Source organism: Lathamus discolor, chromosome 2 (genome assembly GCF_037157495.1).
Source record: "Lathamus discolor isolate bLatDis1 chromosome 2, bLatDis1.hap1, whole genome shotgun sequence".
In the NCBI taxonomy this organism is placed as follows: domain Eukaryota; kingdom Metazoa; phylum Chordata; class Aves; order Psittaciformes; family Psittacidae; genus Lathamus; species Lathamus discolor.
Window position 1 is genome coordinate 113,311,440 of NC_088885.1, and position 25,735 is coordinate 113,337,174.

A 25,735-nucleotide genomic window follows, 5' to 3' on the forward strand; every position below is an offset into this window, starting at 1 on the left:
TAAGTTTGCTCAGCAAACAAAGGGTGTGACATTAATACATGTCACCCAACACTGGAGTCTTCCATACAGCCACATGTACAAGAAAACCATTTCCTCACTAGTTAGATTAAAGCCAGCATGGCTATGCTTCTTCTCCTACTGCCACATTTTCTTTTGCACTTAATGATCTAATCACATCCTCTTTTTTCTACAGGGCCTTTGCCTCATTCAGTGCCCAGGATGGATGCGACTCATTGAATAGGCATCTGTAGTCTGACAGTTTGTCTGCAGATTTGCCTGGAGCTGAAGATACATCTTTTGACTCTATCCCTGCTCTGCCACTAAGTTCCTATGTTAAGATACTGGACTAGTCACTTAAACCGAAGCAAAGTGGTCACAAAGAACCTCTTTTTTATGTTGTGGGTGCTTGACTTGAATCACTTGAAATCTGATTTGTTAAAGACCTAAGCTTTCATTGCATGCAGCTGGGGCAAAATCTTACAAAAATGCTCAATATTCTCAGCAAGATAGACACTCAGCAGCTCAAAGTTAAAAATAGTAGACAGTTCTGGACATGATACCCCTGGACTTCTTTTCCTGTATTCAAAATACTTGTTCCAGCACAGGGACAGTGTGACTAGTACATCTGTGGGAAATGGTATTTTTGAGGTTTCAAATCCCCATTATGACAAAAAAATCCGAACTCACAGTTCTGAGGGGAGGACCTCCCATACAGCTTACACATGGTCAGGCTGCCTGATGTAGTTGCTTGAATGAGCCAAGTTTTGGCATTTGTACACTCAGTTTAACTGGGAAACCTTTCCCTGACAGGATTTCATCAAAGCAAAGAGCTTCAGTTTTAACAGAACTTTTCTTGTCAGACAACTGCTTGGTTTGTGTTTCCTATCAGGACTCCTGAGACTATGGCAGGACTAGGACTCTCTAGGAAGAGTGTACTTGTCCCGCTGTACAAGTTTCTGTTTCCAAAGGTAGTTGCTCCTAGGTGAAGTCAAACTAGACTTGCAAAGGCACCTCTTTCATATGAACTCTGCTATACCAGCTATGGATGCTCCACTGCTGCTATGGTAGCAGAGCATGCTCACCTGGCTAAGGTTGTTGTGCCATGCTACAGACACAATTTCCTTGGTCTCCAACAACTTTGGGCCACCTATGCAACTTGCAAGGCCTTCAGATTTGCTCAAAAGGGTATGCTGCTTCAGACTTTAAGTAGCCACTTGGCACAACATTGTATAAACTATTTGAATGAAGCTTCCACCTATATAAATATCAAAGCTCTGTGTCTTCTTCACATACATACGTCTTTGCCCATGCTACAACTGAATCTCTTAATATTTCAGGAAAAGACAATCTCTCAGAAGAGAGATTACCTGTCCTTCAAGGCCAGCAAGGAATACCTTGAGTAAGCCTGTTTACTACCACCTACTACACAAGCAGGCATAATCAAAGCTGTTCCAAGGAGAGGAGGCAGTCGTCGCATCCCTCTTGGACTCCAGCCAGGTATTTCTATATCCTTTTTCAACAAAGCTTCCCACCCTTGGAAGACAACAACATTTAGGCAAAACTATTAAAAGCAGTGGAAAGATTTCAGGAGGTTGTGGCAGCAGCTACAGGCTTTGCTGGGTTCTGTGAACATCACTCCTAACGGGGATAAGCGCAATGTGGCATTTAAATAATGTTGCCGTGGGAGCCCTTCTTTTCTGCAGCATGCTACAGTTTCTTGTGCAGCAACAAAGTTGGTATCTTTCTGACATCTGGTCTGTGGCACCCATCCATCTGTTGGAACTGAGTAGGTGTTGGGTGGGGTTGGCAGGAGAGGCTTGTTTAAGTGTTTGTTTTCACCCTGTAAAGGAACTGCAGAGCCAGCTCAGCAATTAAATAAATACCATCTTTAAGAAAAATGTGTGCGCTTAATATTCCAAAGAAATGGCAAATAAGGCGTGCCTCACACTGCTGAAATGCAGAGACTTTGTTCCGTTCCTCCTTGGTTCCATGTTGTTTCAGGAAGCCTTCCCCATTGGGCTGGCACTCTGGTCTGTTCCTGACTCAGCCACATGCCTCCTGGCTGAATTTGGGTAGGTCACTCTGTCTTCTGTGCAGCACTTTCCCTCTCGGTAAAATGCATTCAAAGCTAAACACCTCTTCTGTTATAAACTCTGAAATTTGCTGATAAAAAATGCAGCAGAAGAGTTGGCCATTATTATTAATGTTATTACCTTGCTTTGTGGTTATTCTGTTCAAATAATAATCTCTTTGAATTAACCTTTGATGTCATCTGCTCATAGCAAAAGAGAGGTTCTACTGAACACAGTGGAAAAAAGTCCACAGTTTCCACGGCTGCCTCTCTAAGTAAATCTGTGTCTTTTGGGAACTTGTTTCTCTCATTTCACCCTGAATAGAGTATAAAAGCCCTTCTCTCTATTTAACTTCTTACCCATAACCCTTCATAAATACGTGGTGTACCAAGCAACCTTTTCCTCCTTCATGTGTGACTAGGGAATGCTCCACTTGCTCAGTTTTAACTTCTGGACAGAGCCTGGTATTCATTTCTTTGTCTTAGGACAGTGACTCCTGCCGTTCTGTTTGACAGTCTATCAAGACATAGTTACACTTTCTAACAAGCCATCAGTTTTATCCTGTCTGTGATCAGTTTATGGGTTGAAGAAGTTATTGATAGCATTTATTAATGCCTTCAGCAGAATATCTATTTGCAAATATAATAGATAATCAAGGTAACAGGGGAACTCCCTATGCATAGTTAAGTATAGCAGGTTTTGTCTAATCCTATGAGGTTCTGACTATGTTCACAAAAACCCTGGCACAGAGAAGGGTGCTCGGAGCTCCTTGCAGATTGCAATTTTGTGGCTGGCAGACATGAATGCTAAATTCAGTAATACTTAGATTATATTTAAGGATGTTCACCCCCCTATGGAGATCACACTATCTGCCCTTGAGAACAGAAAAGAAATCTGTGATCTGTCTGTTGTCTTTCCTCCCTTCTCACGTGCATTTAGCAATAGATGTTACCCTCGGAGTCTCTGTAAAAGAGTTTGTGGGAAGTTCATCACATACTGAATGCTTCCTATTTTCTGGTTGCTCCTGTAAGACCTGGTATCTCAGCATCGTCATAGGTTAGCAATTTTGCACCTAAGATCACCAGTCCTGTTAGACAAAATCAGATGTCAAACACTGGGCTTTCAAATGCAGTTTCTTATTAAATACTCTGTAAGAGCAAGAACAGCAGCAGCCACTGGGGACACTGATTAAAAAGGACAAAAATGCTATCTTCCGTTTTTTTCTTTAGCTAAGTAACAAAAAAATCAGTGTTGGTATTATTACCCTGAAGTCACCTGCATTTTACCCACACTGTCACTCTTTAGTGCCAGGAAAAGGTGGAGGAATTAAATTGATTCTATTTGTAGATCAGATTAGGAGGAGAGGTTTCGTATCATTATTTCTTAGCTTGCAGACTAAAGCATGTACTGTATGTGAGAACGAATTAATCTTCCATTTCTCCATTGTGATTTGTATCATAATAAACTTTTAGTTTCTTCTCTAAATTATTTCCCTCTCTGTAATTTTCTCTGGTGACTTGTGGACCCTGAAGTGCCACTAGCCACAAAATTACAAATAGGAGTATTTTAAACTCCAGTCATTCTCAAGAAACTCATAATCCTGACATCCCACAAGTACCGTATTTGCTGTGAGATGAAAGGAGCTTATTCTGTGCTTTAATCATGTCCTATTCATTTCCATAAACTAGACTTTCTCCTTATTCAATCAGCTCTCCATATCTTTCTTGACCACCCCAGGACTGACAAAATTTCATACAACCCGTACCAAACTGAACATTTTTTCCTATTACTTTTGCAGCAGAACATGACCACTGCAGGATCAAGGGAAGGAAAATACACAAAAGCAGTGAAAAGAACCTCAGGATTACAAAATCTAGTAATTTTTATAGACAAAAAATATGAAGGATCCAGTACAGGTCTCCTTAAAAATGGATCACGATGGCAGTAAGTGCAGTCTTTGCACAGCCTTCTCTCCTGTCTCTTTCTCAAGGAGCACCCCAGATGGACTTTGCTGTGGTAGCCCATGCCGAGCTAAATGGTATTTGGTGTCAGTTACAGAATCATAGTATCATACAACAGTATGGATTGGAGGGGGGCTTTTAAAGATCACCTAGTCCATTCTGCATCAGGGAGTTTTCTTTGGTATCGAAATATAATTCCTCTTCTCACCTTTAGACTTTCTGGCTTTATGTTTCACTGTGTTTCTGATCTTCATGAGAGCATTGCTCTGTCTGTTTCAGTTTGCAAAAGTAGGGAAACACATAGAAAGAGGCAGGAGTGATGCTGCAGCCAGTTCTGGGCAAAATCTTAGAAAAGCTGGGTTTTGCAGGAATAACACCAGTTTCTTTGATACAAACTAACAGGGTCACACAAAACTTCTCCTAATATTATGAAAAAGTAAAATGAAACATATAATTCCTCAGCTGTATTCATTATGTCATCTACCTTCATCATATTCTCAGTCTTCTCTTTAAACGAATCAGCTTTCACAGAGCCCAGTGGTGACATTTCATGCTTGTGCATTTTGGGTCCCTTCTGTGCTTAACTTTTGTACAAGAGGGTGACCAGACCAGTTCACTCAGGTCAGGGGCTCCCTCCTGCAGGCCAGGCTCTTTAGCCCCCTGGTCCTGGGCAGCCCCAGCAGAGGACAAAGAGCCTGGCTGTGTTATGGGAGCCCCTTCTCACTGCCCTTTGGGTCTCATGCTGCTTGAGCCTCTGCATCTCTGCATTCAGCAACTGAGTGCCATGGTCTGCCCCTTCCACTGCTGCTTTGCTCTCACATGACACATAAAATAAGGCTTTAGGAGGTTTTTCATAACCTGAAAGTGTCTGCAGAGAGCTCAAACATTCCCTGGCACATTTGTCACTTTCTGTGTTGGCAAAGCAACAAAATTAATGTCATCTTCTTCTTCACATAACTGTATTTCAGTTCCAAGTTTTTCAGAGTCTTGTCTTCCCTGAGTGACCAAGAGGCCAGACAATTTTGACAATGTTTATACCTCCAAATATTCCAACTCATTGTTCTGATAATTCATCAAAGTTCTAGAGAACGCCCCTAGGGTCTATTTGTGGACATTCTACTGCCTTTCTTGCTAACCTTTCACTCTTCCTTCCTGCAAAACTTACTTTCTCTTATAAAACAGATGCTAGGGCAGAACTTTGCATCTCACATCATGACTGCTGGATTTTCTTAACATCTTCTTCTGAGAAAAGTTATCAAAGGCTTAATGAAATTTCCCCTAAAATTTATATATTAAATGGTTCTGCATTTATACATTAAATGGTTCTGCATGCCTTCATTGAGATACTGCAAGGTTTGTTTTAGGAAGTTAAAAGGGCTAACTTATATTTCAACTTTTTTTTCTTCTTCATATGGCTGAGTTGATCTTGATTTTAAAGTAAATTCATGCCATGTTCCAGTGGTTTGGTAGATGAGAATAGTCTATTTTGAAGTGAAACTTGCATGAGTTTGTTAACAGCTATCAGCCTTGATTGATGCCATCTGCTCTGGGAGGTTTGTTACTTTAACATGTCAATCCTGCAGTCCCTCTTCCGATACCTCAATGTTTGACAGGCCATCAGCCCTAGTAATTAAATAAAACTTGTAGAAAGTGGATGTATTTCCAATCAGTGAAGACTGATGGGAGTTATAATACAGTCCCTGCAATACCCTTGTCATTTTTAACTGCCCCTTTGATACAGCAAATCCACTAATTCTATTTCAGCTATTTGTATTTTGTATATGTTTGAAGAAATGTGTCTGTTTGCACTCGGAATTTCCTATCAGTCCTTCTGTTTCCCATCTTTCATTTTACCTTGCCAGTTTACGTTCCTTTCTTTTGGGTTAGCCAGGGCTAGATTTCCTTTTCCTGAAGGTTACCTGTTTGGTTCATCATACTGTGTTTGTTTTTCTTGCCTTCCTGCTTCCTTTTTGGTTTCGGGGTATGCATACCTTCTGTGATGCAATTATGGTGTGCTTAAGTAGTTCCATGTTGAGGCTGAGGATTGTAATGTCTTCACCTCTGACTCTTTTCCTTCTCTGTACCTCTTTCTAACCCTGTTCTCCCTCCAAGTGCAAGAAATTTAAAGGACTATATTTTAGTTGCGGTGCAGTGTAAGTGGTAGCTGGCTATTAGATTCCTATCTCCACCCTAGAAAGCTTTGAATGATCTTTTGCACTGCTTACATTTTGCTGGGGTGGGAGGTGCTTGCATTAGCTCCTTTATTTAAGACTGGCCCAGACCCAAGACTCTGCACTTCTAGAAACTGCATGAAGTGCAGTTGTGATACAAACAAGCAGTAAATGCAATTTCAAATAAAGACCCTGCTAAAACACATTGAAGGGAAATCACACATTCAGATTGGCTAGCCCATTTGATGCTGGAGCATGCTTCAGTAAGTTCAAGGGCACTAGCAGGGTCTTGGAAAAAAGCTGGATGTGTTAGCCGGCTGGTACTTTCCAGGAAGGGAGGAGTCGTTTTGCTTTTTTTTACACCATGATCCTGCTTAACCATGTTTGCTAAGCAAGAAACTGGGAAAAGAGTAAGAAAAATGCTGGTTTACAACCAAGAGACACACATGCTTTGTTTTAGCATCTCCCTGCCATGGCAGGACAAACTGCTTTAATCAGTTTCAAAAACCACACACAGCCCTGGAACCTAGAGGAAGAAAAGAGGCATTTAAAGGAAAATGCCAAGAGCACTGAGAAGGGGGGAAATGAAGGGATCAGGGAAGAAAGAAGTGACATATTGCCTTCTGCTCACACACTGAAAGCAGGGCTATGATCCATACAGGATGTGAAAAGGGGCAAAAATGAGGAAAAAGCCATGCAAGACTCTGAATATGAACAGATGGTTTGCATATGAAGGCTGGCCATAGATGACACCAAACCACTGGACTTCAAAGCTGCAACCAAATCCACTGAGGTCCATCTTAGAGCAGGGGACCTGGAAGTGTTTGAATATGGGTGCTTGATCCAGGCCCACCCAGGTTTGCTCTTGACAAGAAGCCACTTCCCTTCTCTGTGAGCCAGCACAGCATCTAGGAGGGAGCTGTGCTCCCTTCAAGCCACATCTCCTGTTTGGACATCTTGGGAGCACAGCAGGCACAGTGCCACCGCATACAGTGGAGGCCACTTCAGAAAGAGTGTCATCAACTTCAGCATGGTGGTATAGGGCCTATTGAGTTGTGGTTAAATGAAGTCAATGGGAAGCGTCCTTCCCGATGCAAGTACAGAAATCTCTGTTCTTCACTGTCAGGGTGGTGAGGTGTTAGCACAGGTTGCCCAGAGAAGTTGTGGCTTCTCCATCCCTGGCAGTGCTCAAGGCCAGGTTGGACGGGGTTGGAGCAGCCTGGTCTAGGGGAAGGTGTCCATGCCCATGGCAGAGGGGGTTGAGCTAGATAATCTTTTAGGTCTCTTCTAACCCAAACCTTTCTATGATTCTATGGGAGAGGAAGAAGCAACCTCTAGCTGTATACTAAGTTCTCTGTGGCTTTTGGCAGTAAGACAACATTACGTTCACTTGACCAACTTTAAAAGGAAATGTATAAAAGAGCAGAACAGCACCAACATATTTTTAGGGCACAGAAAATAGAATTAAAAAAAAAATATATTTGGAAACTGACCCTTGGCAGCCTGTTTAAAAGAGCTTGAAACTATCTGAACTACACAAGGGGAAAAAAAGAAAGAAAGAAAGAAAAACATGCCCACAAGGGCTGAAAAATCACTTCAGTAGTAGATGACTTTTAACTTTACATCAGAAAATGTTTGGCAGGCATAATTTTAAAGTGTTAGGGAAATGTGTGTGATAACTGCTTGGGTGAAAGAGCAAATGCAGTCCACAGTGAGATTGATCAAATGTTCACATGAGCAATCAGAATCTGGCATGGCCAGCTGCCTGTGGAGAAGGGCAAAGAGGATCACAGCTTTAAACTTTGAAAATTTCATGAAGCCCACTGATTTCTCACAGGAAATTTTTCTTTGAGCATGTTCATGTGTCGTGGGAATACCAGTGTGCAGAAAGCTCTGACAAAATGCCAGCTATAAGCCATAATGGAAACAAAACCCTCCAAGCTCTACCAAAGGCCAAACCACCCTTTTCCTCTTTTTAAAGCTGCAAAGATTCTTGATGCCCCAACACCCCTGAGCATCCTTATGTGTAATCCTTAATCACACAAACAGGCCTATTGACACCACTGGGGTTATCAGGAGAGTCTTGCAGGACTGGCCCCTTTTCAAAGAGACCAGGATTGCTCTGAACTTCCTGGGGCTTGTGTGGGAATGTGCTCAGAGGCTTGAGGCCACCAGTGAAAAGAACAGACTGTGCCGTTTGGGGTATTCATGGGAACAGTAGCTGACTATCTGCTTGCAAAGGGAAAGAAGGACATCAAGGCAAAAAAAAGGAGGTACAAAGGGAAAGAAGGACATCAAGGCAAAAAAGGAGGTACAAGGGCAGAGGGATAACAAGCAGACAAAAAAAGACAAAAAAAAAAAAAAACAACCAAAAACCAACAGCTTAAACCAGCATTAACTTATCTAGTTTTATGTTACAAATACCTAAGCAGCTTGCTTTTGCGGTTCTGCTGGAGTAGCAGCCATTCAAAGAAGTATATTCTTTTAGCACCTTTTGTGGCACAAGATGTTTTAAGAAAAGTAGGGTTTGTAGTCCAGAAACCCGAAAGATCTCTTATCCCAGTGCTTGAGACATGACCATTTTGTAGCAAGTGATACTATTTGGGAACCCATTTGCTTGTGAGATCCTTGGAGCATGGGGCCGTGACAGCAGCGCAGCCCCAGCTGCAGCACTGCAAACTTCTGCATGCCAGCACCAAGGAATTGAGATGCCCAGACCTGAAGCAGGATTTTGGAGAGCGATAGAAACACTAGAAATGTGTAACTGCCAGGTCTAGCTGAAAACATCAGGGGAGGGAGCTAAATGGGCAAGTCCTACATTCCTTGTGAGAGTCTTGACAGGTTGTGGATAATTAGTTCATTTAGACCAGGGACAAGCCTGCAATACCTTAGTCTTGATCCCACATGTGGGAAGTATGAGCGGGAATGAGAGGTATACCCAGTGCCCCCCTAGGAATGGGCCGTGTCCTACATGTAAAAGGTTGGAATTTGATTCTGTTTTTCACTTTCAGCAGGACAATGTTGGCTTTCCAAGTCCCCAAGGATGCATGAAAGCCATGTGTCTGTTTGGCCAAATCATTTGTAACTCATACTTTCCATATGAAGTTCACCATAAAATAAGAGACTTAATTGAATTTGTTTTGAACCCTTTATCAGAGGAGTGTAACAAATAGAAAACAGTCAAGCACCATACAATCAAACAGTTAGGGAGAAGTTACAAATTTCAACACACACGCAGCTGCCTTGTGGAAAAAACAATCAAAACTACTACATTTAATATGTCTGTACTTCTATAATAATTTCCATCCAGCCGTGAAGAGGCTGTTAACATATTTTGCTTGAAATATCCCCATACTGTTTTCTGGTACTAAAAGAGAATCTGTGGATCTCTGCTGCTGAGTGATTAGTCCAAGGCCATAGGGCAGGAGATCTACAAGCAGAACTTTGGACTCTCTGATGTACTTTAACCAGAAGACCATCCTTCAGTCTCCTTCACGCTGATGACTTTGGAACTAGCTTTAAAAGATCCAGTGAGACACAATGATGGGAGTGCTAGATAGCTACACTAGATAGCCAGAGGCAAGAAAAATTATTAGAGACATGTGGGGGTATTTCTAAACAAAAAGATTAAGACCAGAACTATTTCATTTAGAAAGGAAAACAGTAAAAGATGATAGAATTGAGGTATATAAAATAATGAATGGTGCAAAGGAGAAATCAGATGCCCTTCATAAAACAAGAGGGCATCTAATGGAATTTAAAAAGGCATTATCCTTATACATGGATAAGGATAGTACTCTTCAGCTTATCTTTCAGCAACCTATGGAACTCTCAGTTATAGGGCATTGATGTAAATAGTTCAAGAAGATTAAGTTAAAAAGAAAAGATTGTATGCAGCCACTAATAAACGCAGGGTTTTGAGCTAAAGAAAACATGTCTTCAAAGGTCTGGGTTTCCCCTGAAAGAACCACCTCTTCCCCTGAGAAAGAGCTAGCTTCTCCATCCGTGACTGAGTCTCTCCTTCCTGAGTGCAAAAGGCCCAGCAAAAGCCGCAGCTGCTTTCTCCTGTGTCCCCGAAACAGCAGCACTCCTGGCTACACGTTTCTCAGGAAGCCTCTTCCTCAGAACAGCCTCAGCAGCCTTGGAAATTCAGGTTTCTGCTGAGAGCAAAAAACAGTCCTCATTTTGCCTCTGGGAATCCTAAGCTGTCTGTACAGCAGAGGCCACTGCAAGGAAAAGCTGGAGGATATGGAAGGTTGCACTGTCTTGTTCTTTTCTCCTTAGATCACATCTGCAGCCACCTCCAAACTCTACTGCTTCTTTCCCTCCCTTTCACTCTTTCTCCAGAACCAAGCTGCAGATCCATGTAAGATCCCACCTGGATCTCATCAAGGCTGTCTCTTGAATATCTAGGGAAATTCCATAATGATTTTTTGTCTAAAAAAATGTCAACCTTTCTTTTGTCTGTTCAGAATAGAGCCCTAAGTGTCCGTCTCTTCCTCTTGATGCTCTTTGAATCCCTTCACTGGTGCTGCATCTGTCAATTTTCACTAGTCTTCCAGGCTCTCCCTAACTTCCCTGCATCTGTGAGCTCCCTTTGATAATCAGGGTTTTAACTGTCCTCTGTTGATCTAGCCTGCCCTTTTCTCATTTTCTCCTATCATGGTCTTCAAGCCTTCTCCTACAGTCACCAACAGGTACAGCTGCCTTGACATGACCCACGAGACTCTCTATGATATAGTTGGTAAGCCTGTCTAACCCCTTTGCTGCCATACCACTTACAGAGAAACAGGCTGCTGTAGATAAATGGTGTCAAATTTGCCTGTTACTGGCAAGACAGGAAGATCTGTTTACCTTGTGTGAGTGGCCCTTAGTGTGTGGATTATCTCCCTTCAGTGTTTAGAAAAGTGGTATAATGGGTACATAATGGGCTATGATAATGATAATGATCCTCTGAATTATTCAGCACTGGCTGAATGGATGGACCATCAATCTCTCTTAGGACATCTTAACTAAAGCTCTAGTTGAGCCTTGGCTTATTTAGAAAGCAAGACACCTCGGGAGACCTGGCATCCTCGGTATTTTAGTTAGAGACCCCCATTTCATTCCCTCCCCTGGGTCACTCCTACCTGCCTCTTTGACAGCTCTGTTACCATGCTGATGGGCCTGTACTCCCTTTGTAAGACATGACATGCACAGCACCTCTTCCAGCTAATGCTGATGCCAAGTTCAGTTCTCACAGGGAAATAAAGCTGTGTTTTGTTTCATAAGAGCACTTTATCTTAACTTTGAGCTACTTCAGCAGCCCCTGGATACTTTGGTTTCCAACCATTATTTATACATTCTCACTGTCTGGCACTCCTCTCCTCTCTTTCCCCTGCTCCTCTGGCAACACTGATAGCAGGAGCTAATATTAATTACTTGTTGAATACCTGCAGTGCTCTGCTGCAGCTGGAGAGATGGTCCTTCCCATCGGGATTTGTAAGCTGGGTATGCAACTAAACCAGTGCACAGAAAGTTTGCAGGGTGATTGGATGATGAAGAGGATGTTTTGAAGTTAATGTTTGTAAGAAGGTGAGGAAAAGAGAAAAGGGCTCTTTGTTCATGTTTCTTTATTAAATCTCTTCTCTTCTTGTTACAGTGTATGGTGAAAATAAAGTGAATGCCACTAAATAAACCAGAGGAAAACTGTAAGCATTAAAGGTCTAACCTGGAAAAAATGAACTATAGAAAGACATATAGTTTAGCCGCTGGAACAGAGAAGGAATGAAGGGTTCTATCCAAAGAGCAAACCAGAAATGCCTCCCGCTGACAAACAGATATGCACAATTTTCATTGATCATAAAACCAGATACTGACTGAGGACTTTTTTTTTTTTTTTCTGTGAAAAAAATCAGGGTATCTTCTAAATTCTTCTGTCAGATTGTTTTTTTCAAATTTCTACCTAATGAAAATTCAAAATAAATAGCGGTTTTCAGGTATGAGAACGGTCTGGTTTCAGTTTTGTAAATGAATCTCAAACTGCCTTTTGACAGATTTCTTTAATATCTATTTTTTTCTTTAAAGAAAACCAAACTTTTTCTCCGCTGGCAGAAATGTTGATGAAAAAACTTGGTTGGCCATAGCTCATTGGAACGGTGCAGGTAAAGTCACTGAGGTGAAGGGTTGGCAGTGCTTTTTCATGGAACCATAGAATGGTTTTGGAAATATTCTCCAAGTAGTCCAGGTTTTAAAGACATGCGCAAAGCAGAGTATTATCAAATTCGAAGTCTCACTTCCTTCTAGATAAGGTATCAGAAAGTGGTCTTGGAAACTACTGCCTAAACAGGGCCAGTTTATAGCCACATTTATTGTCATTTAGCTTGAAGAGTTAGTTCTCTTCTCTCTGGGATTCACTACCAGTATGTGTTTATAGGGATAGTCATATAATTTTCCATACTACACTTTGCTAATATGGACATTCAAGCCTATTCTAATCTCCTTTCAGAAGACACTCCATTCCCTAATCATCCTTGTAGCCACGGTTCCAGCTTAAGTCCACCTTTCTCAAAGGTGGATGCTCAGAGTTGTGCACTGCGCTCTAGATCAAGATTCACCCATGCTTTACATAGAAGTACTTATCATTTCCTCATGTCTGCTGGAAATACCTCACCTGAGACAACCACCCACCATTTCTGCTTGACCATATCACAAGGTGGCTTCACAGTTCCTTGTGAGAACAAAAAGCTATGACACCTGAGGTCTAATGGAACCTACTACCACTGGTAGGAGATGGTTTTGTCCTCATACCAGCTGCCTGTTTGATAGAGGCAGCCACAGTCACAGCCAGGAGTGGGGTGCACATGCCTGAGCCCATGTACTACCAGTTACAGTCCTGCAAGTTAGCTATCCTGCAAGTCATCCTGAGTTATACCGGGGAAAATAAAGGAAATCCCATAGATGCCTGCAATGAACATGAGGTTTGTGAATCATAAATGCTGGCTGAGGGGGAATGACTACAACTGTAAAGGTCTCATTTGAGAAGCCAGAGCAGAAAAAGCCATTACCCTGGGTGAGACAGAACTCATTTCCCTATCATCTCAGAGCAACCCTGCTGTGCAATGTCACTTTCCGTATTTTTAAAGGCTGCTCCTTATTCACAAGCGCGTTGGGTAAGGAAAACCAGTTGAATAAAAACCACTAAATAATTTGTCAGGATGAGTTGTCCTTTGCCCCAGCAAGCACTTCTAAGGTTCATATCCCTCACCCATAGACTTCAGCTATGTACAAACCACCTGCAAAGCCGCATTTGAGCTAACCTGCCAACCACATCAAACAGGTAACTTCTGTTGCCAGTGGAGGTAGCAGCCAGCTCAAGAGCTATCAGGGAAAGGTTATCAGGTGAGCCATTCATTTCAGAAACATGGGCTTACAACAACTGAGCATGCAACAGCATCAACTTTGGTACAGTTGGATGTGGGGTGTTGTTTATTTGACCTCTGGATCAAAAGTATGATTAAAATACACGTTAGAGAACCCAAGATTATTAAAGCTACAACATGCATCATCAATATGGAATGTGCTAATGTCTTTCAGATACGTTAAGATTTTTTTTTTTTAAGGTGTTATCAGCTAGGAAAATGGTAGTTACTCCATCCTCCCACCTATAGACATTCTCCAAATGTATATATATGCATATTCAACTGAATTTATCAGAGTAGCAAAAAAAGAGATACCCTCGGCCTGCACAAGTAATGAAGGTGGGCAAAATAGAATGAAGATTTGCATTTTATACTTTTCTCTTTCAAACTGAAATAAACAACAACAACAACAAGATGAAATTGTTTTCTTTGGAAAGCAGGACAACAGAAATCTGTATTTCAACACAGAAGAGCAAATTGATTCTTTGTGAAACAGCACAGAAGTCAATGGCACTATACCAGAGATGAATTTTATCCAGGCTGTAAAAAAAACACCGTAAGTGCAACACAGACCAGCAGAAGAGATTCCATTTAAAGTAAGAATTATGTTTCTGTCAGAAAAAAAAACAACAGCTAACTAAATTTGTTTCCTGGAAGGAGATCCAACTTGGCTCCGCTGCAGCAGTGTAAAAGGATCCAAAATAAGTAACAGCAGGCATCTCCGCTAAAATTTGCTTCTGATCTACATTATTTTTCCTTTGGAACCAGATAGGAGTTGAACACATATTGCAAGTGAGGCACAGCAGTTTACTGCACAGAACATGAGAAAGGGGGCTAAAGCTCTGGCACTTAAAACTCAGCTCAGCCAGGGAGTCAGTACATGGTCTTGAACAAACCACATATTCTCTGTAGGGCTAATTTCCACCTGAATGATTTCTATTTCAGATGTATAAGCTCAAACTGGGGATAGTCTTAATGACACCCATATTCTATGTCTGCTTCCCCACACGTTAAGATGTGGGGTCAGACCCTTGTGGCAGAGGTGTGAGCTACACTATCAAATCCCTGAAGTATCAGCATCTCAGTAAATCCCTCCGATGACTAAAAGAAAACAGGAACTTTACATTACGCTTTAGCAGTGGCAGTTTGTATATACCAGCACATATTAATAAATGAACAGCAAAGCACCATAACCACAATCTGTGCATCTGTGTCTGTTTTATGGTATTCTGAAAATGTTTCTAAAGTACTTGGAATACAGAAAGCAGAAACTGTCATTCCTCCCCAGCTGGGCTTATGTGAAATGCTGCCTGACTGTGACTGGCAGATCTGATATTTTGTTAATTGTGAGAGACCTCGCTTTGAATAATGTACTCACATTTGTTATGATCAGTGAATATTTCCTTTCACAGTGCATTGTCTCCATACATAAACTTATCATAATCCAATAAAGAGCCTATGTGAGCATGTCTTCTGTGTGCAGCCTTTCCTCTGCACATGGGAAAGGCTATCTTTTTTGTATATGATGGTCATACAATTTTTCATGTCTTCCTGACACCCACGATGAATGGAGTCTTCCTCCTGCAAAATCGTTTGTTGTTTCGACATAAAACTGAAGGCTTCATTCAGAGACATCTAGTAAGAGGCGCTTCTCGGAAGCCAGCAACAAAAGCTGCACTAGACATGAGGAAATTGTTCATTAAAAAGCAAACAAACAGAACACAATACCAAAACCCAACTAGGGAACTATGCTGATGTGATGGATGAAATTGCAATGGGAAAAAAGAAAAGAAAAAAAAATAAAAATGGATGAATCGAGAGCCATCTTAGTCCTGAAGTTTCTCAGTAATTTGTCTTTTAAAAATTAGATACGCACCAAATATTCCCCCCAAATCTTTCACTAGTTCAGCCATGCTCAAAATGGAATTCAGAGGAAGCCAGCGTTTCTAAGGGACAAAGCAACACTTAAGGTCCGAATCAGACTTCAATCCAGAAGAATTCCACTGAAATCAATGGTTTTAGCAGGGCAAATCCGCAAAAGATCTAAATATGTCCTAGCTGATTCCAGATCTATCTTTTATTTGCTATATGGCTTTAGGCAAGTCAGTGACCTTCTTTTTATTTCTCAGTTTCTCCATCCGTAAAACGGTGATAATACTGCTTGTAATACATGAAGATCGGGAGACTAGTTGGCTCCCTAACACAGTCTGGTTATGAAAATTGCTGGGGATCGATCATTTTTACTCGCCTCCATCACCTTTATTGACTCTTTATAAACTTAATACCCGGCTTTTTCTCGTTTACATATTTCTCATTTAAAACCCACGAGCCATACCCTGGAATCCTTATTCAAGTTCTACTCTGTTTACTTCCACGGCAGGATTCACACAAGAAAAGAGAGTAAGAAATTCGGAACTTGGCCCCAGCAGCAGCAAACTGCGAGGATATTTCAAAGAGAGCTATGAAACCACGGCATGAAATTAAAGCCCGTTTACGCTTGCGCTTTTTAGAGCGCAGAGGAATGTGTAGATTAAGTGACCCTCGACGCCCAAACAACACACAAACACACAGGGCACAAACAAAACCGTCTCAAATCCGTCTTCCCCATTACTTGAGTAAGGTACTGCCGCGCTGGGATTTGCAGCAATAGCAGATACTGTTCAAACAGTGAAACCGGGGAAGGCGGGGTGGGGGGGGGGGGGGAATACATGAATAATAATGAACAACCCAACCTGAAAACACCCTGTCAGCTCTGAGAGGGACCTCTAGTGTGTGCTAGAATATTTTGTGTCGCGCTTCGAGGGTAATTAATACGCCAGAATCACCGCAGTCATTTTGAACAGGCGAGGGCAAGTTCCGCCAAGTCCCTCGGACCCGCGGGGCCAGCATCCTCACCAGGCCGTTGCTGAACACAACCGGCACCCACTACACCGACACTTCTTACATTCATTTTCCTTTTTGTGCGTCAAGCACCAACTTCCTCGCATGAACCCGGAGTTTCCCTCAGGCCCCGGCCCCCGTGGCCCCCGCCGAGCCTCCCCCCGGCGATGTGGGAAAGACGAGGATGGGAGATGCGGATGGAAAGTTGCGTTTCAGGGTCCCCACCGCGCTGGTGGCAGAGGGCAACCAGGCAACTCGAACCACCCGCCCCAAAGCTCCCGCACGCCACCCCCGCTCCTTCCCGCAGACGGAGCGGTGCGGGCAGCGCTCCGGGCTGATCTGTTCCTTCCCTCCCGCAGCGGGAAGAGCCGGAGGAGGTCCCTGGGCAGCCCCCGCCGCCGAGAAGGGAGAAGCGTTTCGCCCATTTTTTAATTTGCCCGAACAATCCGAGCACGCTCGGTGCCCGCAGGGCGGGCTCGAATAAACTTGTACCGCGCTGATTGGAAACAGGCGGCGAGCGGCTGCTTTCGTTCCCTTTTTTTTTTTTTTATTATTTTTGAGGTTTCTGGTGTTGTTTTTTTTTGTGTTTTTTTTTTTTTTTTTTTTTTGAGACGGCGGACGCGGCTCCCTGTCTTCCGGGACGGCGTCGGACACCGGAGCACGCAGCACTGCGGGGCCAGAGGGGGAGGCGGGGGGAACAACCGCCGTCCCGCACCACAGGCGCCTCAGTCCCCACGGGGTAACAGCGGGCGGCGCGGAGGAAGGGCAGCCGCTGCTCCGCGGCCCCGTCGCCTCGCCCCGCAGGGCCGCCCTTCCCTCCGCCGCCCCGGCAACAAAAGGGGGGCCGCGGGGAGCTCCGGAGGTGGTGGTAGTGGGGGAAGGTGCCTCCCGCTCGCTCTCACGGACAGACACATACACACACACAATGGCGGCCCCCTCCTGCAGCCCGGAGGAGAACAATGCCAGCCGCGCACCCCCGCGCAGAAACACGCACCCTTCAACTCGATAAATCCCCCCCCTCCACGTACACGCCACCCCCCGAGTCTCCCCCTCGGAGAGGCGGTGGGGAAAGGAGGAGCGCACCCCCCCCCCCCCCCGGCCCCCTCCCGCCGCGCGGCCCCCTCCTTCCCTCCCTCTTCCCCCGTCTCCCTTCTTCCCTCCCTCCCTCCCGCCCGCCTCCCCGCGGCGCTGCGCGGGGGCGCGGGTTGCGCGGGGGAGCGCGGCGGCCGCGCCGCGTCCCCGCGCGGGGTGCGAGCGCCCGGCACATGCGTGGAAGCGAGTGGCGCCCGAGTCCCTCCGCACCCTCCGCTGCAAACAACAACAACGATCCCGAGCAGCCCTTACCTGGAACATCGGAGCCGCCAAAGTGTCCCTCTTTTATTTGTTTTTTCCCCCTCTTTTATTTTTTTTTTCTTCCCTTTTTTCCCCCTTTTTTTTTCTCCCCTTTTCCCCCCTCCCCAACTCACACTTCCGATATTTCTCTCTCCCGGCAGCGGTCTGCTCTCCTCGCTACACCAGAGAGAAATGCAATAGCTTGGCTAAGGTAGACAGAGCAAAATACAGAGAATAGTTGCTCCAGGGCTTTGAAACCCCTCAAGGCAAGGATCAGGATACAATTAGCTCATGTCTCTACCTCCAGTCTGAATCAATCTCCGAAATAAAAGTTAAATTAAATTAACTGATCACACGGGCATAAAATTGATCTCCTTCGAAACGTGCATATAGATATATATGTATATAGCGTGTATTTTTTTCCTCCGGATTTTTTTTTTTTTGGTGGAAAAAACAGTCTCATTCCAGCCTCCAACTTGCTTTTTACTCTCCTCTTGCACAGAAAAGCTGATTTTAATCGTTGTGATTAGTTTTGATGTAACGTTTCCGCGGGCGATTTCTGCAAATGGATGGAGTGTTTCTTTGCCAGAAGAGGGAAAAGCAGCAGATGATGATAATTATAAGGATTGTTGGTTGGTTCTTTCTTTCTTTCTGTCTCTCCCTTTCTTTTTATTTGTATTTAGGTCTGTCTCTTCACTTTCCCGAGCTGACCTGACATTGCCATTGCGCTAAGGTCTCACAACTTGTTGATTAGGTTCACCTCCCGTTTTGATCGAGGGATACGGGATAATTTGGCAGTGGAGCAACACATTTTCTGTTCCTTTGGCTATATAACTTCCCAAATGACGTGTATAAAAATAAGCACATGGAGACTGCTTTGCCCCAATCAAGTCTGAATCAATGCCTCGGGGTGATACACAAACTCGTTTCAAATGTTCAACCATGCAGAATTGCAAAAAGATTGAAGGAGTTTCACTGCATTCTTTTTAAAATTGTATTTACATTTTTTAAAAAAGCAGCAAAATTAAAAGAAAAAAATCAATGTAAATAAATTCAGGAATTTGCCACTTAGGTTCATGTGACCATGGCTCGCAAATGTTACTAACTTTCCTTTTCCAATTATCCAGTTGAAATGAAGCCTTGGCTTTTTCCTTCTCTTCACACAAGAGTTTGAGACTCACTTCTCTTGAAGAAAACAAAACCGGGCATAAACAAATAATTTACAAATCTTATTCTTGATCAGTTTTCCCTTATTCTACCATCCTTCACCTCCCACTCCACAGCTTTGTGCAAAGCTACTGAGCACAGACGCTGCATTAATTTGTTGATGTGGTTGTTAGAGTGGACTGTTTGGTCACAGCCCCCCTGGGTCACCTCCCATTAGTGTCACATCCTCACAGTACACTTTTGTGAAACGGTATGTTTCTGAGCGCTTCACAGTCCATTAATTCAGAGACTTTGCTGACATTTCTTATGAAAAAGACCAGGCTGAGGCCAAAACTGCCCAACAAAACCCTTGAATAGAACTGGACGTGTCCAGCGAAAACCTACAATTAGGTTCTTACTATATGGGGTTAGTATTTTAAGGAAAGTAATGCAAAATATGACAATCGTCTTTTTTTTTTTTTCCTAAGGCAGTTGCTGCAGCCTAAGGAATGACTAATTCTCTTGCTTAAAAATACATCCAACCCAACACGTTCCTTTTGTCTTTCCTCTTCTCTTTGAACGATAAGCACAATAATGTGGTAGGACTTCTCACGTAGCAATCACACCATTTGCGAATGCTTTGCCACTGCGAGCACAAATACATTAAGTTAATTAACCAGGAACGGCTGTCAGAATAGACGAGGAAAAGCTCTAAGTAACCACACACTTAAATGCCCCAAGAAACATTCAACATGCCTTCGTCATCAAATTTTATTTTTAGCATTCTTCCAAAAACTAGGAGCACACAAGAGGAAAACCTCCCCTCAACCACTCATGTCTTTCCCCACTAGCTGTATGTGGAGCAGGGTCAATGCAACCCTCACTAATCTTACACAACTTCAGCAACGGAGTCATTTTCAAGTACTTAAACCTGCTTTAATAACTTCAAGATTCTCACGGTCTGTCAATTAAACAGCAGTAAATACCCCCTCCCCCCCGTTTTCTGTCCAGATGAATCAAAGAGAAACGAAGTTCAGTAGTCCTGGGTCTTGACCTAACTTTATTTCTGTCGTACACTGTGTCACCACAAAAAATTTTGATGGTCTTTGTATGTGACTGCTTTAAATGCTTCATCGCCCTTCTTTTCCTAATAAATAAGTACAGCAATGCCAGCAGCCTGGCAGCCTGGCACTCATTAGCGACCTGCATAATACAGAGAGGAAAAAATCAGTAAAGGAGCAAATTCTAATTTCAAGCTAGCAAGTGTCCATTATGGAGAAAGGTGGAGAAGAACAGCCGTGTAACATCCTTTCAAAATGTGGAAAATATCCTTGTGCTGTTATTTTACCTGCAGCAAAGAGTTTATCAAAAGATGTCAGCACTAGATAAGAAAAGGTGCATTTTCTTAAGAAGTAAGAAAATGTATTTATTATCTCAAGAAGGCTCATTTGGTAAAATTTTCATCTCTGAGTCAGAAAATCAGAGGCTTAAGTCTCATACCACATTCATGAGATGAGATAGGGGAAATGCCCGCTGGGCTTGCTGCAAACTATTTTGGATACTTATTGGAGTCTCCATTTGTCCACTGTAATATAGCAATGGGACTGCAGCCTGGCCCTTTCCTATATGCGGTGGTCAAAAATACAAACTCACATGACTAAAACGGAGGTGTTCTCCAGGAAGTCGATGTTAACTGCTACGCTGAAGTACAATCTGCATCTCTTTTCACATGCAAATGAAATATTTCCATAGTATTTTCCCAGGAGAGGAAAGACCCTGGCTTTGGTTATTCTTCCTTCTCAAAGCTTTCAGTATCCACTGCCTTAACAGAAGCCTAAATTTACAACTGGTGCAGTTGTACTCTGATCTAGGGGTGCTTTTTTGACATCAGTAGAGTTCACAAGATATAACCCCTATGAGCTGCCACACATATCTAAATAAGTTAGCAAGGTTTGCCTTTATTAACTACTTGGAGGTAATTTACATACAAAGGAGCACGCATTAAACCAAATGCTGTTCTCTTTTACTTGGAGTTATCTTTTTTTAAACAGGTTTACATAAAACTACCTTGTGTTTGTGCATTATGAATAGCTTACTGATGATGAATTCAACTGTAATGAGCTCAAACTGAGCTCAATATTTGGTTTCTGAATTTTTTCCTCAAATCGTCACCTGTTCATAGTTAGCCTCTGGAAAACTATAGTAGTTTTTTCTGTATCATTGTCAATGTTAACAGTTTGGAAAATTGCAGCTTTTAAAGAGGCAGGTTTTCCTGCGGCTGCAGATCGTATGTGTCCACCTGCTAAAGGGTACTATTTCTGATATAGCTGTAATCCTGTCTGGAAACAAGCACAGGAGCTCTTCTCAGGAAGACCCTCATGCCAGCTAGACCTTCTTTTGAAAGTTCCCTCCTCCAGTCCATAGGCTTGGTATGTGCTGCAATCTTGTTTCAAACATATTAAGATCAGCTTGGTGTGGCAATAAAAGCTAGCAACAGTTGCCTACATTAGATATTTTGTTAGTGGCTTGTTTTTTGGTTGGTTTTTTTGTTTCTTTTTGGGTTTGTTTGAAAAATAGGAAGGATTTTACATTACATTTGAAGGGGGAGATTTATGAACAGTTTCTCCAGATTTGTTTTCCCCAAGAAGTGTTAAAAATAATGTATTTTTTCTTTATTACCAGTAAGATTTTGATGCAATATTTGAAGAAATGGATTTTGTTATTTAGATTTATTTTGTTATGTCTTTCAGAGGCCTCAGGACCAGCAATGGGAGCTTGACATGTTAAGACATCTAGCAAATCATGACACTTGTGGATAGCCAAAAAAAGGTCTTAGAAGGTTGCCTTTGAGCATGCAGCATTGAAAATGTGAACCCTGGTGTCATTGTCCTCTATGTGTCTATGCATTTATAACGAACTTTGGGAAATTCCATGCATTTCTCTGATGTTCTCTGCTTCCCACTTCCCTCCACAGTTATTCCTTCCCCTAAGAAGCAGTTCCTCTGCTTGCTCGGTGATAGCAGAGGCTTTCTGAGGGGTACAGCAGGGTAGAACCACAGTAGCTTTGTTACCTGTCTTTAGGCATTCATTGCACAGAAAATCTGTGCCTCAAAACAGGTGAGAAAAGACCCATTCTGTACAACCTATGAGGGCAGAGAGCAAATCAGAGTTCACCTCTGCTCCTGCTACCTTTGACTTTGGCTAGATTTCTCCTATGCGCATTTGAAACTTCTCCCATTGCAAGCCAGATGTTCTATTTAGACTAAGACAATACACTTTGCAAAAGGACTAATGCACTCTTCTTATGGTCACTGTAAGCTTTTCTGAGCTGGATCATGTGAAATACCAGCAGGGGTGAATATGGAAGAAGCTTTGGTTGGTCAAAACTTTCAGATAAAGCGCACAGAATTCAGGGCATAATTGATAATGTGTCTCATGAGATTGTGCAAATTGCTCTAGATCACTCCAATTTAACTGCTCAACTCATTGTAACTAAAGACCAGACTGAGGAAAAGAGGGTAAAATGTGAGCATGCGTATGTGTGTGTATGCTGGGGTGAAGCGAAACCGGTAAGGAGAAAAAGAACTTGGTTTTGCTATTTTATATTCCAATACCCTGTAACAAAACACATGGTTTCTAGAGGTGGTATAACCTGCCTCAGTCTCAGTTCATCTAGTCCAGGACCACTCAGTTTTATTTCTTGGTCCTGCTGCCTGAGCCAAAACTGCTCACAGGAAGCCCAGTAATACAATGGAAGCACCTTCACGGCACCATAGAAATTTATGTTAGTGTATCTCTTTGCGCGTCCTTTGGGTGTCAGAATCTCTCTGCTTTCCTACCTATAAAAATTATTACCTGAGCATGCCTATATACACAAAGACAACGAGCAGAGGCGTTTGGTGTTAAATAACAGAACACACCAACAATCTTCCCTTCTGGGTTTTTAGCATTACTCAACTGTACCATGAGTTTTCAGAGGGAAAATGAACATTGATGCTACAATACAGTCTCTCAATATAGCTGTATTTTGAAACATACCCTTCCAGAAATCGTGAGAAATCAGCATAATAGGGTAATATATCCAGATAGCTATTTGAAGTATGAATTTCCATGCAATAAACCATCCTATTCAGTCGAGGAAATATTTCAGAGTGATACACAATACAGCTGTAAGAGAAACTTAGGCTGCAAAATCTGGATTTGCGTCTGTGATTTGAATAGCCCAAAGTCTGGAAGTGTGTATATTGGTCTGCGATTGTCAAATAGTTGATCTGGATGAAGAAAGGGGCAGATTATAAAATCTGAACAGGACTGTTACCACATCACCCTTTCAGAAACAGGTAGTTCCAAGGTTTTTAGACTTAAAAATACTGACTGTAATGAATGATCTGCATTTTTTGCAACCAGACTGATTTTCTAGACTCATAAAGCCAGTGCTTCTTTTAAAAAGAGTATTTGAAACAGACACCCCCTACTCTTCCACTGAAGAATCAGCAACTGTCTGGAGCATTCCCTTTCCAAAATAAAAGCGTATTATAGTTTGTGTTGTATTTCTGTGTGACAGAAATTATCCTATGCTTTCAATGCTATTCATGAGCTTTGAAAAACTGATGTTCCTAGCATCTCCTTGCTCTCTGTAGAAACAGGATTCCGTGAAAAGCAGCTGTACTTTTCTGTTTGGAATGATTTGGAAAAATCCACTTTTAAATCACTGGTATTTTCCTCCCTACTCACTTCCTGAGAAGCAGCAGTTTTTCACCTCATGCAATTTTTACATTGCTGTTGTTTCCCAGGTTTGCAACGAATTACGAGCTGGGCTACTCTGGCCATACTTGGTGGATGGGTTTATGCAAAGGAGGAAAGTTGCATGAATTTTAAGCTTTGTTTTTTATTCCTTATGTAGTGTATATCACAGCTGCTGTTATAAGAGTAATTTTCATGGTTTAATAAGGTTCTAGTACCTTGTTTCATACAAGAAACTTGTGGACACTGAGCAATGATAGACAACAGTAGGTTTTTGGGTGGTGATGACAGTCAGGGGTATGAACCTTCTGGGCTCATCACAATTCTTATTTATTCATCTCCTGGTCAAAAACAGTGGTTTGCAAGAAGCTCATCAGTATCTTAATCCATGCCCTGCTGGTCCTGTTGCAGCTGCTGGAGGACACAAAGACACCTACAAGTTTAAAGAGGATTTTAGCTGACTGCCTGTGAAAATAGACACAGTTGTCCCTTAAGGCAGAGGCTGAAAATGTCTGCCAGGGAAAAATGCCCATCTGGCAAAACTCTCCTCTGATGCCACAGCCACGGAAAATGGCCCTGCTAGTTCATGCAAAGGCAACACTCGTATACCTCCAGGCAGCCTTTCTCCACCCTGAACAGCATAAGACAGATGTTGAGAGAAGCCCTATCTTGTCAGCCAATCTCCTGCTAGCCTGCTTTGGGTTTTGCTGTGACATTTCTTCCAGTCTTCAGTCTTCTTGTGAGTGACCGAACTATGGAATATATATATGGTAAAGGGGAGCCCGTAGAAAAGAAAGGACATGATGATAGCCAAATATGAATCCAAAGACAGTTCAAGGAAGGTGGCGTAAAAGAGGCATCTCACAAGCACATATCGGCAAGGAAGAGCTGCTGCCAAAGCCATGTCTATGTAGGAACACTCCCCTGACATATATAATAACAAATAGTGCTTTCAAAGAGTCAGTGGCTTGATGAAGTTGGCATAGCTGTTGGTGCAAAGAAAGAAATAGGGCTCTGTGACAAGGCAATTGACTGCCTCCTCCTCTCTCTGCAGCTATACTACCTGTGTATAAAAATAGCTATTCCGAAGTGAAAAAAGACTGCTGTGGATGCACTCACACTGGTAAACTTGGCTTATCCCTCTGTGTCTAGCACTTCTCTTACCCAGTAGAAAATGCAGGGTTTTGCTATTGCAGCAGCAGCTGCCTTTGCTTTCCTGACAGAGAAAAGCAGTTTCCAAAATGATCAGGAAATGTCACAAATACTGAGAAAATATTCCTTCGCCTGGGGATTTGCTGCCACTTATCAATGGCTTGGCTATGATATTGTCTCTCTTGATTTCTCTCTTAGTTTTAAAACAATATACTCTCAATTTATCTTTTTAACTCAATGGTCACCTAAACCACCCACACTGATGCCTAACACAGGAGCAAACCTTTCTCAGTTATTTCTTTGTGCTATCATACAGACAGACATGGAAACATACTGGTGTGACTGTGCAGCAAAGTCAAGCCAAACTTAAAGAAAACCTCTCAGGTCACAGAGACAACAGTGCCAATATTTAAATTATCTTATATTCATCCAAGGCAATTTTCACTTGATCATCAGTCATCTCAAATTCAGGATACACCAGTGCTTTTTAATTCATCTCAGGTTTCTCACAGTCCTTTTCAACTGCATGGGATGATGAGTAGTGTCACTCACTCCCTATTTATTTTCCTTTGCCAGCTTGCTAGTGCAAACACTTGTTGAGAGAGGTGTCAGTGTCCCCTTTGGGAACACTCCATTCTCCCTCCTTTCTCACCTGCTTTCTCACAGCCTAAAACCTTAAGGATGCCAAACACCCCTGGGGAGATCCTGGTCTCCTTTGACAGCTGTGGAAGGCAAGTTGTGTGCAGCCTTTTTCAGGAACAAGCTGAACTAAACCAGGTGTAGTCTGTGTCAAGGCTGGGTTCATTTTTCTCCTGGTATTTATTTTCTGTGGCATGCCTTAGAATTTATTGGTCATGACTTCCCAAGGAGCTGAGTAT

The 25,735-nt window shown here is 42.6% G+C and overlaps 1 protein-coding gene across 1 annotated transcript in view; it reads right to left on the reverse strand.

The window, feature by feature from the left end:
• LOC136008628 (BTB/POZ domain-containing protein KCTD1) overlaps window positions 1-17,911 on the reverse strand; it is a 99,692-nt gene extending 81,781 nt beyond the window's left edge. The window contains exon 1 of the mRNA XM_065668163.1: window positions 17,829-17,911. Coding sequence (XP_065524235.1) covers window positions 17,829-17,837 — 9 coding nt within the window. The 5' untranslated portion in view covers window positions 17,838-17,911. The remainder of the gene's footprint in view (window positions 1-17,828) is intronic.
• Between the last annotated feature and the right edge of the window lie 7,824 nt (window positions 17,912-25,735).